Genomic DNA, 16,488 nt, shown 5'->3' with positions numbered 1-16,488 from the left:
GGCATGCAGGGAAAAAAAAACCCACACAAAAACATGCAGGACCCAATGCAGAGTTAATCCATTTCTGCTCAGCCCACAGGTGTACACATTTGGTCCCTGTTGTACATATGCAATATTGGGCAGAAATGGTTTTTAAATTATACAAGCTTCTCCCATTAGCTTTTTGTTTTTAAACAGGATGCTAGCCCCTATGAAAATATCATGGGGAAATGATTCATTCCATGAGGCTGAACAAGACTTCCATCATTAAGACTGCTGCCTTTCCTCCATGACTAAAAAAAACTTAGCAACAGGAAAGTATGCACAAAAGCAATTTTGCAGCATGGAATGTATGCCATGTGCTGGGGCAGAAGGGATCTTTTATACTGCCCAGTTTGCAGAGAAAAGAAAAATAATCTTAACTTTTACCAAAAATATGATAATGTCACTACTCTCCAATGGTGTAGCTAAAAAGCATCTGGTAGGCAGGGGTACAAAATTTTTTTACACCCCCCCCCATCCCTCCATAACACCACCTCCAAAATTTATAAAACCCCAAAGGTCAGGGAAACACTGTGTACCTTCTAAGGTCCTGGTACCATGCTATGAGGGGATGGCTTAGAGGCCGCCAAAAGGCACATTTCCCCCTGAAAACCGGAGGGGTCTTTCAGAGGCCTCTAGAACAACCCTTGCAGTGTGCTACTCAGGGCAAAGTACCCTTCTGAGCTTCACCACTGCAACTCTACCAGGAATTTTATTTAGACAGGTAGTAACATATGCACACTCGCCTTTCCCCCCACCCCAACAGTTCTGGAACCAACTCATATATTCATTTACCCTGTTTGTTACCTATATATCCTGCCCCATTGGTACAAAGTCCTAACAGAGCAGCTTACTACCACAAGACAATATGAAATCAGTAGCTATGTATTGGACTGTTGAAATTTTAAAGCAACAAAAATCACTATAAACAGGCTAGAATAACCACAGCCGACTTCCCTCCCCAAAAGCCTTTCTAAAGACAACAATCTTTGCCAGACTTCTCAACATCCTTAGAGGGTTTACTTAGCAAACCTGTTTAGGGAGCATGTTCGACTGTACAGGTGGTACCACTGAAAAGGTTCTGCTGCAGCTTAGAACTACCCCATCCCATCTGACCCAAGACAGTACACCCATAACACCAGACACATTTACAGGTGCTAGCGCAGCCCTCAGGACTCTCCTACGCTCCTACTCAGCCAGTTAAAGCTCATTGCACCAGTCCCTAAACAAACATTTCCCTTTATTAAACCGTATTCACAGAGAGTCTATATACATTTGGCTGCACACAGGGGTTTTTTGTCTGGTGTCATGTGATAGGCAATCAGAAAAAAACAGGAATTCATCCTAGTTTCATATCATCTCATCGACTCGGACAGCCTACAACTTCAATAAATGCAGCTGGGAATGTACCTTGAACTGGCGGTTGTCGCTTCTCCAGACAACAAGATCGGGGAGGCCTCCACGGCAGTGACGCAGGTCTCTGGAGAGCCGCCGACAAACTCCACTCAGAAAAGGGCCCCCGAAGCAACATGCCAGACTCTGCAAAAACCAAGGTCCATTTTTTCTCCCCAAAATAGCATTTTCAAGCATGGTTAAAACCAGACTTATTCAAATCTAGGTCTCGATGATGCTCTTGCACCAACTGTTCTTGTGAGGAAGTAGCCTCTGCTCTACTTGGCACAAATAAGGATTAGAACTTCAGGTCCAGCAGCAGCAATCCCCCTCCTTTTTCTCTCTAGCACATTGAAGGACAGCTGGGGAATCTCTCAGCCTCTGCCAATATCAGAAAAAAACCAGGGGGACCATCTCCCTCTATCCCTCACACAACACTGACTGCATACATCTGCAGCACATTAAAGTCAAATAAACACGCAGCATCCAAAACTCTTTGTGCATTTCCCTGAAACATTGCTCATTAGGGTTTATCTAAACCAGGGGTATCCAAACTTTTTGGTAGGAGGGCCACATCATCTCTCTGAGACTGTGTCAGGGGCCAGGGAAAAGAATGAGTTTACATTTCCAAATTTGAATAAATTTACATAAATTTACACAAATGAATATAATTATTATTATTATTATTATACAGGTATTTATATACCACCTTTCTTGGTCTTCAGATTTCTCCTCAGACTTTAATTCAACACGGTTTACATAGGCAGGCTATTCCAAATCCCCGTAGGGATTTTTACAATTGAAGATAGGTTCTATTTTTCATGAACCGCACATCATCATCCTCATCCTCATCATCATACAGGTATTTATATACCGCCTTTCTTGGTCGTCAGATTTCTCCTTTCAACGCAGTTTACACAGCCAGGCTGTTCTAAATCCCTGTAGGGATTTTTACAATTGAAGAAAGGTTCTATTTTTCAAGAACCGCACAACATTTCAGATGGATCTTTTGTGGTCTGTTATCACTTTCTGGCCTCCAGATTCCTCCCACGCAGGCTGACAAGCAGCTCCTTCATCTCTCCAAGAGCAGATGGAATAACTCAGCTTGGCTTGCCAGCTGCTTCAAGGTCTCGCCATTCACGGTGCCGGTGGCCTGGAACTGGCAACCTTCAGACGTTATCTTCAGGCAAACGGAGGCTCAACCCTCTAGACCAGACCTCCTGCCCAGACCTCCTGACCTTCCATATTAGAGATGGAACTTATGTAAATGAATGAAAGTCTTGCAATAGTTCAAGGCCTATAAAAGGCCTTGCACAAAGCAAGGCCAGCCTTCTCTTCTCTGCCGCTGCTGCATCACAGATGTGAAACAGCAAACAGTGGGGGGAGTCCTCATCCCACAGCTCACGGGAGACGTTTAACAGTCACTCTCATGCTGAGAGCAGTTGTGTCGGGCCAGCACGGGCTCCAGCAAGTCTTCGGAGGGCCAGAAGCTCATTGGAGACTGGGGGCTCCCTGTGGGCCAGACTGGACTGGGAGTGCCTGAGGGCTGTAAGTAGCCCCCCAGCCAGGGTTTGGGCACCCCTGATCTAAACAAATAAGCAATTAAAACTCAACACTTCTGCATTTCACTTTTTATCTTGCCTTCTTCTTAGAGCTTTGAAATGAGTTGACAATATATTTAAATTGGGGCTATAAGCTTATCTGAAGAATATTTTATCAATCACAGATATGAGGTGCAGTCAATTCACCAATTGATGTAATTTGCAGGAATGTGTACTTTAATAAAACTTCCTATGCAACTACATCAACAATGGCACAACGATCATTATGGTCATCATCTCTTTGCTGAAAGATGCTTGAGCAAAACCAGGTAAAAGGCCGTACTTTAGAACCAGCCAGGGGGAATTCAGTGTTCTAGTGACTGTTTTCTTTTCTTTCTTGTGTTTTGTACTTATTCATGCTCTCCTTTTGGACTAATTTTAGACAGCACTGCTGTCAAAGCAGTCAGCACCAGTCGTAAAAGGCACAGTGCGTCACTCAGCACTTCCCACCATTCTCTAGAAGAGGTCGGGGGGGGCAAAATAGGAGCGGGGGGTAGGGGACAGGTGATCCGGCACAGGGAAGGGGGAGAGATCAGCGGTGCCAGCTCTGCCAATATCCTATCCCTCTTCTTGTACCCAATCCCACAGTGTGGGTCCATGCAGACTTGCACCAGCTATTTAGCTAGCACAGGTCCAGATAGCGCCCCCCCCCCCCGTGTTCTGCGGAGACTTACCCCTGGGTAAAGGAATGATTGTTCCCTTACCCAGAAGAGACCTCCAAAACTGCCCCCTCACCATAGGATGCAGTGGTTGCCATTTTGGTACCACTGCATCAGCAGGGAAATGAATAGAACTGGACTGTTTGTAACCTAAATGCCTTAAATTTTTTTTTTTTTAAACCCCAAAACAAAAAATCCTAGAACAAATAGGAAGCTTGAATTTATCAACCAGTACCTGCTTGCATTGTGGTGCAGTACAAATGCAAGTAACAAGAATGATGAAACGGGGGGGCAGATCCTCAGTGTTATTAAATAACAAAGAACAATTCCTAAGGAGCACAGAGAACAGCCCTCTACAGAATCAAGACCATTGATTCATTTGGATCAGTACTGTCTACGCCAAGGTTTCTAGATTGGTCTTTCCTTGCCCTACCTGGATATGCCAGAGACTGACTTCTGCACGCAAAGTGCAAACTCTTACCACTGAACTAAAATGCTTTGGTACTTACCTGTGCCTGCTGGAGTGAAGAGAACCGGTCCCAGCTGACTAGCACTGCTGCTTTGCCTTCCTGGGCATTCCAGACATCCCCAATCAGGTCCTTCAGGATCTCGGGTGAAGCGTCATGCAGGAACTGGAGCCTGGATTCAATGGCCTCCCTCCGGTTCTCATAAAAGCTGTCTGTGTACAAATCCAGCGGGAAGGTCTGGGGGGGGGGAGGGAATTCCAGGAAGGCAGCACATTTATTAACATTCTGGCACTCTCAGGACAAAGAAGAACCTGGCCATCCATGGTCTTGAACAAATGAACCCATCCATGAAAAGCTAGCATCGCTTAGGCCATAGTTGTATCAGGTCTTGTTGCTTATTCTGTTTTTTTGTTTCTTAAACAGTATGAACAATTCAATCTGAAACCACAAGCGCTGAGAACTGGAATTCAATCAGATTCCATCTGTTGGAAAAGGGGGTTGGTACTAGCAAGCAGAAGAATCAGCAAAAGAACAATTTTCCTACGGTAAGTACCACCACGCAGCTAGTCTGCTGCTGTCAATAAACACACAGGAGCAGGGATAGTCCGGTTCCCCCCAAAAATACACCATGCTTACCATTTCTCCAACATATACATCTTCTGAAGTGTCAGAGGCTTCTGCAACTTAAGGAACAGAGAACCCTATAGCTGTTCTCTTTGTGTGGGTGTGAAGGGATTCTCATTAGCAATGCCTGACTGCCACTGGAGACAGAGCTCAGCAGCCTGGATGCATCTCCTTTGGTGGTCAGAGAAGAGAGAGGCACAGAATATGTGGGAGAAAAAGGAAGCTGAACCGGAGGACACACCTCCCACGGGCACCTCAGAAAGCAGGAAAGGGATCTCAAGCAATTGTACAATATACTGCGTCCCCCACAGTCCTGCAAGCAGCATTGCACCGCTGTTCTAACACCCATCTCCTGCAGCTTTAAATATATAGGGCAACATTTGTCATTTCTGAAGGCCTTCTAAGGAAAGTTCTGCAAGTTTAAAATAAGCTGCTTAGCCTGCCCTTTCGTAGCAGTCTCCTCATAAAGATAACCGAAGGTACAGAAGCAGACCTGGTATGGATTCCTGAAGGCATCTGGTATACCATCCATGAAAAGGATGTCCCACATTAAGAGGCCGTAGAGGGTGCTAAACGTAGAACCTTCACCATGAATCCCTGAAGAACAATCACAAGCACACATGTGAAAACACATTTAGGGGTGCTTTTAAAGGGCAATTTGGGATGTCTAGTTAGCACTAATACAAAAATACTTTCAGTACATACTTATCATGTCATTACCAATGAGTCTGGAGAAATGTTATTACTTTCCCCCAAAAAAATCAGCACAAAATTAACCTGTGTGTGCACATGCGTGTGTGCGCGCCCATTGTCATTTTTGCTAATTTTTAATAATTTGCAGAGATAAGTAAGAGCCAGAAAACAGATCTGCTGTTTTCTTAAGCCAGTTTTTAAAAACATACTGTTGCAACATAAAATAACAAGTTAAAACTGTGGTTCTCAAACATTTAGCACCAGGACTCATTTTTTAGAATGAGAATCTGTCAGGACCCACTGGAAGTGATGTCATGACTGGAAGTGACATCATCAAGCAGCAAAATTTTTGACCATCCTAGGCTGCACTCCTACCCACACTTATCCAGGAGTAAGTTCCATTGACTATCATTGTTAAAAGAATATACATAGTAGCTTGTACAGGTTTGTAACATTTCCCCAAATGCAGTCACAGACCATGGGAGCATCAAGTCTAATATATTAAAAATAAAATATTGAAACGAATGGGGACCCAACTGAAATTGGCTTGTGACCCACCTAGAGGGTCCTGACCCATGGTTTTAGAAACACTGAGTTAAAACAATATGCCTTTCAAACCAAAAATTGGGTTAAGAAAATTACCATCCATTTTCACGCTCTTACTTGGTTCCCAAATTATTAAAAACTAGCAAAATGACAAAAGAGAGGGTGGTGTCCACACGTGCATTTTATATATACAAACTGAAACCTTGCAGGATCTATAGAAGCAACTGGCAGTAGGTTCAGGATAGGCAAAAGAAAATCCTTCACAAATCATGGTTTAATTTACAGAATTCTCTGCACCAGATGTTGTGATGGCTTTAAAGAGGGATTAGGAAAGTCACTGGAGGAAGAGAAGTCTATCATTGGGACAATGGTATGATGACTAAGTGGAACCACCATATTCAGAGGCAGTCTCTTCAAGTACCAATTCTTAAGAAATAGAGCATGAGAGAACTGTTGCCTTCATGTGGGTTTCCCAGAAACATTTGGTTGGCCACTGAGAAGAAACAGGAAGTAGGGCAAGATGGACCTTGGTCTGATCCAGCAAGCATCTTCTTACAATCTTATTCCTGTCCATGATGGTTAGGTGACCCTGTGGTCAGAAACAGAGGGTAGGTTTTTGCCTTCCCCAAATGTGATACTTTGGTCGTTATAAAGCTGAATCACAATCCTTCACTTTTGGATTGCGAGAAAATTGAGAAAGAGAGAAAATTGAAAAAAAGCACTTGGTTGTGTGGGGTGGGGTGGGGTGTCACACCACCATGGTGGGAGAATACACTTAATACACGCCCCAGGAGATCTCTTCCATTAGAAATCAATCCTGCTTCTAATTACATAGTCCCACCTCTTCATCTGCATAACTTCTCCTGTGGGTTCAGTGTCTTAGCCACACCAGCCTATGACAGAACATTGGGAAAGTGGGGCAGAACACTGGGCATTGACAGATTATTCAAAGATACCTTGATCAAAGCCATTCTGCTTGTAATGAGCCAATGCCAACTCCTCAACGGAGCACACAACTGTTGATGGCTCAAGGTCTTCACCTTTGTCTTCCACATCAAGGTCTTCCATGATAAAGACCGACTTCCCCATCCCAGTTTGAGGGCACAGCTTTCCACTGATGGTCACCTGAACAAAGAAGAACATCCTGTTAACCATGCAGCTGCTGTGAAGTCACTGTAAGATTTAATTGGGCTGTGGTATGTGTATACCACATACAGCACTGAAGGTCTGAAGAAGCTGCATGATTCTGGATAGCAAGAAGGCATGAGAGGAAGAGGAAATCAAAGTCAAAGACAAACAAGAGCAGGTCCAGAGGAGGGCGACTAGGGTGGTGAGGGTGCTGGAGCCCATCATCTATTAAGATAAACTGAAGAAGAGACAGTTAAGAGGGGACTAGGGTATCTATCTAAATATGTGAAGGACTGTCATGTGGGAGCAGATTTTTGGTTGCTCTGGCAGGTAGGACCAAGACATATGAGCTCAAATTACAGCAAGGAGATTTTGATTAAACATCAGGAAGAATGTCCTGATGATATGAACTGTTCAGCAGCGCAACAGTCTGCCTTAGAAGGTGGTGGACTCTCCATCATTGGAGGTCTTTAAGCGGAGGTTGAATGGCCTTCTGTTGGAGAAGCTGTAGTTGTTGACATGTAGCATTGGCAGAGGGTTGGACTTGATGGTCCAACTCTGATTCCTATGAAAGATGCAGGGGGAAATTCTCTCACTAGTTTGAATTACTGGTGAATTACTGAATGAACTAGTTGAAATTATGCAGGGAATGGATAGAGTGATTTCCTTTTCCCCTCTCGTACAACACCAGAACCAGGGGACATCCTCTAAAATTGTGTGTCAGGAGAGTTAGGACAAAAGATGATATTTCTTTACCCAGTGTGTGATTAGTCTGCGGAACTCCTTGCCACTGGATGTGGTGATAGCATCTACCCTAGATGCCTTTAAAGAGGATTTAGACAGATTTCTAGAAGAAAAGTCCATCACAGGTTACAAACCATGTATGGTATGTGCAAACTCCTGGTTTTAGAATGCTCAGAATGCCAAGTGCAAGGCAGTGGCACCAGTACACAGGTATCTTGTTGTTTTATGTGCTCCCAGAGGCATCTGGTGGGCCGCTGTGAGATGCAGGAAGCTGGACTAGATCGGCCTTTGGCATGATGCAGCAGAGCTTTTTTTATGAATGGCAAAATGGACCTAGTCAGAGCTGCAGGGAGGCTGAGGCAACAGGGAACCTGGGACAGGGATCAAGCAATCAGCTGGGGGAAACTATACATAGTGCCCAGAGTCAGGAATGGGCATGTGCTAGAGAGGAGCAGTGATACATGTGGAGACAAAAAAAAACAAAAAACTATAGAGTATAAGCAAGACTGTAGCTTAGTGGCAGAGCACTTCATTTGCATGCCAAAGATAGCAAGTTCAATCCCTGCCATCTTCCAGGAGGGCAGGGAAAGATTCCTGCCTGAGACCTTGGAGAGCCAGGCAATTCCAATCAGTGTGGCCAGTACTGAGCTAGACTCAGTCCAGATCAGCTTCATATGTTTGAAGGTTCTCTGTGCCATTGGTGCAAAGGAGGGAAGGCAGGAGAGGGATGGCTTTCACATGTTGATCACAAACAATCAGCCATGATGCAGGAATCTATAATTATACAATACTAAATTATAATGCAATCTGGCATTCAGAGAGAGAGAGAGAGAGAGAGAGACTTGACTTGAACTTGGTTAACACCTGTTAAGTGAAGTGCTAAAAATAAAAACATTTCAACACTCAAACTGCCATCCGCTTGTCAGCAATCTAACTCAATTTGGGAACTGACAAATGGGGCTGCTGTCTGGATCAGAAATTGTTCTCGCATGGCACATCTCATTCTAACGCGTAGGAGGGAAGCTTCGCGCTGCAACAGCTCTCGTGCGGGGGTGGCGGCAGTGAAGACATCTCCCAAGTACTTGTGAAAATCCCTGAATTTTCCTCTCTTTTGTCTATTTTTGCACCCATTTTGGACCTTCCTACCACCCCAGAGGCTGCTGTGATGTCTCGATATCCTGAACAGACTGCTGAGTCATCTGGATGCAGCAGCCAGGTTTCCCCTATTGCTGTCCTTCCTGGTTTGCTCTTCTTCGTCATCCTCAACCAGTAAACATGGCTTTGTGTCCACTCATTGGACCAAAGCCCACCTGACTTAAAAGAAGGCAGTTCAAGGGGCTCAAATGACCAGTCTAACATTTTCATACAGGGCATTTTGCATTCTTAGAATTACAGATATGTATTCTTTTCGTTCTGTTGCTATGCTTCTTTGGAGGGAGCACTTTCATCCCCCCTTTTTGATTGCCAAGTATTAAAGCTGCCAGGATAGCCTGTGTTCTGGGAATCTGATTCCTGCTCTCAGGATGTGTGGGGACACTGTCTCTCTTTAGTCCCTGTATTCCACCATAACTAAGCCTCAGAATGTGTAACAGAAATAAATGCATGTTCTTCCCTTCCTTAGCACCACTTGTATTTCTTCCCCGTCCTTTGCCATCTCTCCTATCTTACATTTTAGACCAGCCATTTTCAACCACTTTGCCTTGGCACGCTGGTGTGCTGCAGATGGTTCGCAGGTTTGCCGCAGGACATTGGGGAGGGTCATTTATTAGTGGAGCAAATGGGGGATTTGAGCCCCCTACCAGCAGCATGGCGTGCCTTGCCAATAGTCAAAAAACTGAAGGTGTGCCTTGACCATTTTAGCACCTTGTCAGTGTACTAGGAGATGAAAAAGGTTGAAAATCACTGTTTTAGACTGTAAGTTCCAAGGGGCAGGAACCTCTCCCTTTACTTTGTGAAGTGCCATGCAAATTGAAAACACTATTGTACATAAATTTCAAGATCTTTATTTAAAATCCTGATATCTTCCCTTTACAGTGAGACAGTGGTCTCCCATTCAGTTTACCAATCAGATCTGCACCTGCTTATCTCCAAAAACTCTACAACGTCAGGTGCCCCCAGACCTTTCCTGTGGCCCAAAGACAACATTAAGAAAAAAGCCAAGACCCCCCCCCCCCAAAAAAAAAACCCATCAAGATTGAAGTGCTTCTGCTTCCTGCAGTTTCTAATCACACTGCAATGCCAAGGAAGGATTTCCCCAGACACCACATGCCAGAGTTACTTACATGGGCAACATCTTCCACAGAAACAAGAGGCAGATCTTGGAGAAGATGCCTTAACTTCTTACAAGCTGGGGAATCCTTCATCCGCTGGGCTCGCTGGGAGAGGGACAGTCTATGGCCTGTACGCACTGATGGATCCAGGAGGCCTTTCCCAATACATTTGACTGTCTAGTGGACAACCAAACAATCAGCAACAGAGAAAGGCCAATGGACTACCCAAGAAGCCAAGGAGTTCTGACACTGCAGCTGTTTGCCAGCTACAAGATATTTTCAGATAGAAGACCCATGGTTCAGCTTTCTGAACAACATTATCTCATCCACAACACAACGGCTGGGTTGAGACGCAACAAAACTGTGATTTCTTTTATTGTCTGAATTCAAGCTTGATCACAAACCACAGTTAGTTAGTGTCCAACAGACTAGGGTCTGAAGTCAGTTTGAAGCCAGTTTGCAAATGGCAGACAACTGATAAATTGCAGTTGGAGCCACCACTTCATCTCAGGAGGCTGCTGCACTACGGAGATGGCGATTTACTTATGAAAAGTCCTGAGCCATTGGGAAAGGAAAGCAGGCAAGCAGCGGTAAACAACCACGATGGGGAGGCCACCAGTCTCCTCTTTGCCAGTATTTCTTCTTCTGCTCTGCCCCCCTCTTCCTTTTCCAATCCAGAAAGTGGGAGGAAAAGAAGAAAAGTAGAGGCACACTGGCAGATGGAGGTGAGCACATCTGCCAAACTGTTGCCTGATGCCTCAGGCATCAATCAGTCTCATGGATGGACCAACCCTGGGTTTACAAGACCAACAACCAACACTGCATCAAAACAATATCCAACATGCATAGTGAAGGACAGAGGTGGGTATCTTACCTTCTCTGTGTCTTTCAAATGTTGGTGCAAGTTAAGGGCCAGCCGATCCCACCACCGGCCTCGGCTGTCAGTGCAATAAGCCTCCTGTCCTAAAAGGTCTTCCAGCTGCTTCACTGCATCCTGAAAGCAACACAAGACAAGAGAGGTATTCAGCAACATCTGTACAGTGTCTGCATTTCACTGTGGACACCCACTACACATAATGTAAAAACCTTTGGATTAGGACCAGACAACACTGTTCTGTTTAGGGTCATCCATGTAAAATTAAACTGGTATTTTTCCCATTGTGGTGTTTAAAACTTTGTATTACCCATCTCAAGTGGTTAAGAACCAGAAAAACAGGATGCTCATATCTGAGGTATACAAATAAAATTTGACAAACACCAACCAGGGTCTCTTTGTTACAGAAATGCAAGCTTAGTACCTCATACATGTGAAGTCTCTGCAAGATCTCAACACCCCGCGAGAGGATCCGTGTATACACCCACCCAACTGTGAAACGCCTTAGGTATTCGGGGAGGGACAGATGGTGCCTGTGGAAGAAACACACACAAGCACAAAGATTGCCACAAAGAAAAGATCTGCAAAGGTCAGCAGACGACAACAGGATTTAAGAGTTGGAGGCAAAATGACAAGTTGCTTCCCAAAACCACTTGTCGGTGGCAGTAAAAACAACAAAGACTAGCCAATTTATCAGGCTAAAGACTAGCCAGTTTAGTCTTTATTGACTAACCAATTTATTTCAACATAAACTTCATCCACAGCAGATGAGTCCACTTCACCAAAGGACATCTGAAATATGTCAGCATTTATGCTGAAATAAATGCTGCAACAGATTTTTTGGTTGCATTTGTTATTTCCCATTGTGTAAAAATATGTTTTGTAGATCATATCTGAGTGAATAGGGTTTTGGAACACCATGAAAATTTGCAAAACAACTGAAAGAGTGACAGCAGGAGAAACAGGCACACCTCGTTCGCACCACCTTCAGCTCTTTGAAACAAAACTACTGCCTACCTCCAGACTCAGAATAAAACTGATCCAAGAGTACCTTCTAGAAAGACCGTCATTCAGGAGGCAGATTATGTAATGTGTGGGTTGGTATGCTAGCAGAATGAGATGGTAGGCTGCCCTTGGCTTACAATTGTAGTCTTCATCTTTTATTTTCCTGCTGCATATATTTTTGTTTGCTAAAAAAATTAATAGTTTTAAAAATATGTTTTTTTCTTCAAGTTAAGGAGTTCTCGCATTGTTTTCATTTTATATACACTGCAAAGTTACATTTTGTAATGTTATATTGGATAATATGATACATATTCTATAACATGAAATGTTTCTAGACCAGTGCTTCCCAAACTCCTACAAGGGAGTTGAGAGCAGTATAAGTTGCTGGGGGGGGGGGGGAAGGTAGCAATCTCTAGGATTGCACTGCTGCCAGGGACAGAAAGGTGTTTTTTGTTTTTTTAAAGTGACCTGTAACCAGTTCTGAGGGGTCTAGACTTTTGCAGGCACGGGAAGCCTTGTGGAGGGCTGTGGAGCCCCAGGACTGCAGCACTGGCTGCAGGTAAGTTTTTTTTTTTTTAAAAAAAAACTTCCTGTCCCCAGCAATAGCACAATCCTGAGGATCGCCTTGCTGCCTTCCCCCCTCCTGACGCCTTAAAGGGTCAGGGACAAGCGTTTCCTTGACTGGTGGGTTGCAATTAACCAGTGTGGGAACCACTAATCTAAACCGATTCAAGGTATCTGAACAGGGTACCAAACCACTTTTCTGAAGTTAGTTTCTGACCCAGAATTGAACTGGAGAGTTAAAAAAAAAATACCGATGAAACTGAACTAGAACTGAACCCAAGTTTTTAGAGGTTTAACTCCCCAGTTGTCACTCCTATTGGTTAGCTGTGCCTTGCCTCTTCAAAACCACTTTGACACCAGTATAGGAGTAACACAAAACCATTATTTCAAGACCAAAAGAGACCATGTCCTTCTTCCCCCTTCTCCTACATAAATTCCTTTTGTTTCTTTCTACTCTAGTTTAGCACGATATGTGGCCATTGCTAAACCTGGTTAAGACCACAGAGCAGACATTCCCACACTCCAGCCACAATCCGAGGCTTGGTTCATGCATTTTATGCAAGGAACAACTTGGACTGTTTCACCACCTGAACCACCAACAAGGCTTCCCCTCAAATGTTTGCTAATTTCCTTTGATTCCTGTTGTTTGAACATTCAGCAGATTATTGTTTTGTTCTAGAACTATAAAAAAAAAAATTTCCCACTTGTTATTAGTTAAAAGAAAAAAGTACAATAAACTTAAAAGAACAAAAAGAGAAGGGGGAAAAAAACTATAAGATTTGTTTTCTACTGCATTTATGTCAACCCACACACATCAGGCTGTTAGTTCTTATTTTTGAGTACAAATTCTCCTGTAAGTTTGTTCAATATTATACATACAGGTTGTGCCTCATTTAATCCGTTCCAGAACCCCCAGTGGATTAAAAAAAAATCAGTGGATACCAAATCAGTGGAAAAATAGCTTTAAAGACTCACTTCCAGCTTCATTGTCGCCCCAGAATGCATTAGTATAGCGTTATACTGCATTCAGAATAATGGAATTGAGTGGAATGAAATAATTATTTAGCAGTGCAAAGACAGGAAACTGGATTTTGATGCTTTTTTCCCTTGTTACAACGCATTTAAAGGTGGACCTCTGTATCAGTGGAGAATCAAAATCAGTGGATATTGAGGTCCCACCTGTAAAACCAGGGTAGACCCAAGACCTCCTAGAGACTGAAGCAGAGTGCCATATACTGCCCCCCCATTTACCTGGTGATGTGCCAGCCTCTGCTTTTCCCACCTGATGAATTAGAAAAGGAAGAGGGGGATGGAGTGAGAGAGGAGAGTAGTAGGCTAGCCGAAGAAGCAATGGAGACTAGTGGGTGGATGGAGTACCACCTCAGCCTCGCAGATTGGTCAGCCCAATATACAGGTCCAGCCTTGTTATACATGCATTTTTTATACACGGATTTGACTCAACACAAATGACCCCCTGCAAATAAGAAGGAATGTGCTGATCCCTGGAGAAGGGGAAAGATGCACCCCTTTAAAATCACAGTTTAAAAAACTGCTTGTTAGTGTTGCAGAGAGACAGTCATGCAAGTGATTACAGTATCCACAGATTTTTCTATCTCAAAGCTGATGAGAAGGGCCCTTTAAATTAAACAGTCGTTTAATAATGCCAGAGAGGGCAGCCGGCTGACAATCCAACAATCATTCTTTCTGCAGGCTTCACTCCTCCCTTCCCCCTGAGCACGTGAAAGAAGGCTAAATGGCAGCAATGATCACCTTCTCCATTCTTTCCCCCTTGCTGGGGCTCCTGGTGAAGGGAGGGATTGAAGCCTAAGCTCCTGGAGAGAAAGTGATTGTGTGCATTTAAAATGTCAGCAAGGCTGTTTTTAAAGCACTGGAGGAAAGAGACTTTGTTTTTTAAATTGATTTGCTATAGTGCGTTTTTTGCCATCCACCTGAGTTCTTGGAACGGAACCCTCGCGAATAATGAGTCTCGACCTGTATAAGCATCAAAACCTATCTCGAGTTTACCTCTATGGAACTAAAATAGATCACAAGTAAAACTGGAAGCTCAAAGTAAATATGAATATATATTTTTAATATTTATTTCATAGAAAAATAAAGGACATATAAAAATAGAACTATATAACAATCTTATAAAAGCAAAATACAAAATTTAAATAGTTCACAAATATCAGCATCCAAAACAATATCAGTATCCAACAAATGTTAAATCTTAAATTTCTTATTTTGGCAAGAAATGTAAGTTGCCCAGCAACAGGTCGGATTCCAAACATCCAGGTATGGCGCAAAATTTCAGTTGTTTAAAGGCAAAAACAAGATCCCATGAACCAAAGTATGCAATTTAAGTTTCTGATAAATGAAAAGATGGGGTCTATTGAATTCACAGTTCAGTATTTAGAAACTAATTGACCTATGAAGTTATAACCTCCATTGTAATAGAGGGAATGAGTTCTCTGAAATTAGTAGACTTCAAGACATTGTCCGGTACCAACATGGGATTTTTAGAGGTGTTCGTTTCCGGTGAGTAAGATAGGATTACAGCCTAAGTCTCACTGAATGCAATAGGCTTACTTCAGAGTAAAATAAATGACATTTTCAAACACCTCTTGGGATTATCTATAAATTTATATCTTAAAATAAAAAACACCAGGCATAAAAACCACAACTTTGCACACTAGACATAGAAAACAAAAACGAAATATCAAATCATATAAAGAAAATTATTTCCCTTATAAACACTACAGGTACTCAGGCAATTCCTTATCAGATCTATGTTCTACATCAATTATTAAGAATCCTTATCTGAACTTCATGTAAACCGGACTCAGCTGAAGACAGAATTCCTTGAGGATATGGGTCAGCTCCCCATGGAGCCCAACTAAAACACAGTGCACAGCATTTCCCTTCTCCTACAGTCCTATATTCTTTTGTACTTCACAACAGTATGTTAGTAAGGGCTACAGGGGCAATCTAAAGCCTGTGGATAAAACTTTCGTGGTAGTTCAATAATATTCTCACACATCAGTTCACCAGTTGGAGAAATATTATGATCATCAATTCTCCTTGTAATTTTTACATGCAGCGTACAGAGCCCTAAAGGAGGTGTGCAGGGACAGTTCTGGAGTGCTTGGTGATTATGTCATGGCCATCGCCAAGCTCCAGAGCACTGTGGTGGAAGCTGTGTGGGGCTCCAATTCTGGCCATGCAGCTTAGAGGGAAGACCAATGATCACCCATGTGTTCGGTTGTTTCATCAAGACATCTCTATTGCTTTTTACAGCTTCTTCTGGAAATGTGTTGTCCCAGTGTCTTACAGAAAGGAATCATAGAACACAGGCCACTGTTGCCCACTGTTCAATTTCCCAAGAGAATTTCCTTTGTTTCCGGTTGGCCCATTGTAAGAGTACCCACAAAAGGGTTATGTGACTATAATATATTTTATACTATTAGGAACATCCATTCCTTTTTTCCTTAGAGACGGCTTTAAAAAAAACTCTTGATTTCTTCCAGTTCCAAATGTTTTTGAGAGATTGTTAGAGGTGCTGGGAGGAATACTGGGAAGAATCTTTGTTTTGCCTGCTGCAATTCTCCCAAACCATGACATTTTTTGCCTTCTCCATCTTTTTAAATGCACAATCCTATGCATATCTACTCAGAAGTAAGCCCCATTGTGTTCAATGGGGCTTACTCTCAAGGAACTGTACACAGGATTTCAGCCTAAATCTTGCTCGGTTTTCCTAATCAGGGGCTCCTAATTATGCTTAACCATTTCTTGAACCAAATTAAAGAATGCTATTCCCAGATACTTAAAACATTTATTTTTTCCCTTTAGGCCAGGGGTGTCAAACACAAGGCCCGGGGGCTGGATGCGGCCCCTGGAAAC

General features: G+C 43.2%; 1 protein-coding gene across 3 annotated transcripts in view; it reads right to left on the bottom strand.

Annotated features, from left to right (window-relative positions):
* Nucleotides 1–16,488, bottom strand: part of FAN1 (FANCD2 and FANCI associated nuclease 1) — a 34,145-nt gene that overhangs the window by 2,517 nt on the left and 15,140 nt on the right. For all 3 annotated transcript variants that reach the window (XM_066635495.1, XM_066635498.1, XM_066635497.1), the window contains exons 7-13: nucleotides 11,444–11,552; nucleotides 11,020–11,139; nucleotides 10,158–10,322; nucleotides 6,960–7,128; nucleotides 5,258–5,361; nucleotides 4,183–4,377; nucleotides 1,432–1,560 (exon numbers count right to left, since the gene is read on the bottom strand). In XM_066635495.1, the coding sequence (XP_066491592.1) occupies nucleotides 1,432–1,560; nucleotides 4,183–4,377; nucleotides 5,258–5,361; nucleotides 6,960–7,128; nucleotides 10,158–10,322; nucleotides 11,020–11,139; nucleotides 11,444–11,552 (991 nt within the window). The remainder of the gene's footprint in view (nucleotides 1–1,431; nucleotides 1,561–4,182; nucleotides 4,378–5,257; nucleotides 5,362–6,959; nucleotides 7,129–10,157; nucleotides 10,323–11,019; nucleotides 11,140–11,443; nucleotides 11,553–16,488) is intronic.

Source organism: Tiliqua scincoides, chromosome 8, assembly GCF_035046505.1.
Source record: "Tiliqua scincoides isolate rTilSci1 chromosome 8, rTilSci1.hap2, whole genome shotgun sequence".
NCBI classification, from domain to species: domain Eukaryota; kingdom Metazoa; phylum Chordata; class Lepidosauria; order Squamata; family Scincidae; genus Tiliqua; species Tiliqua scincoides.
The sequence above is the reverse complement of the archived record's forward strand: the minus strand, read 5'-3'. Positions and strand labels throughout refer to the sequence as shown.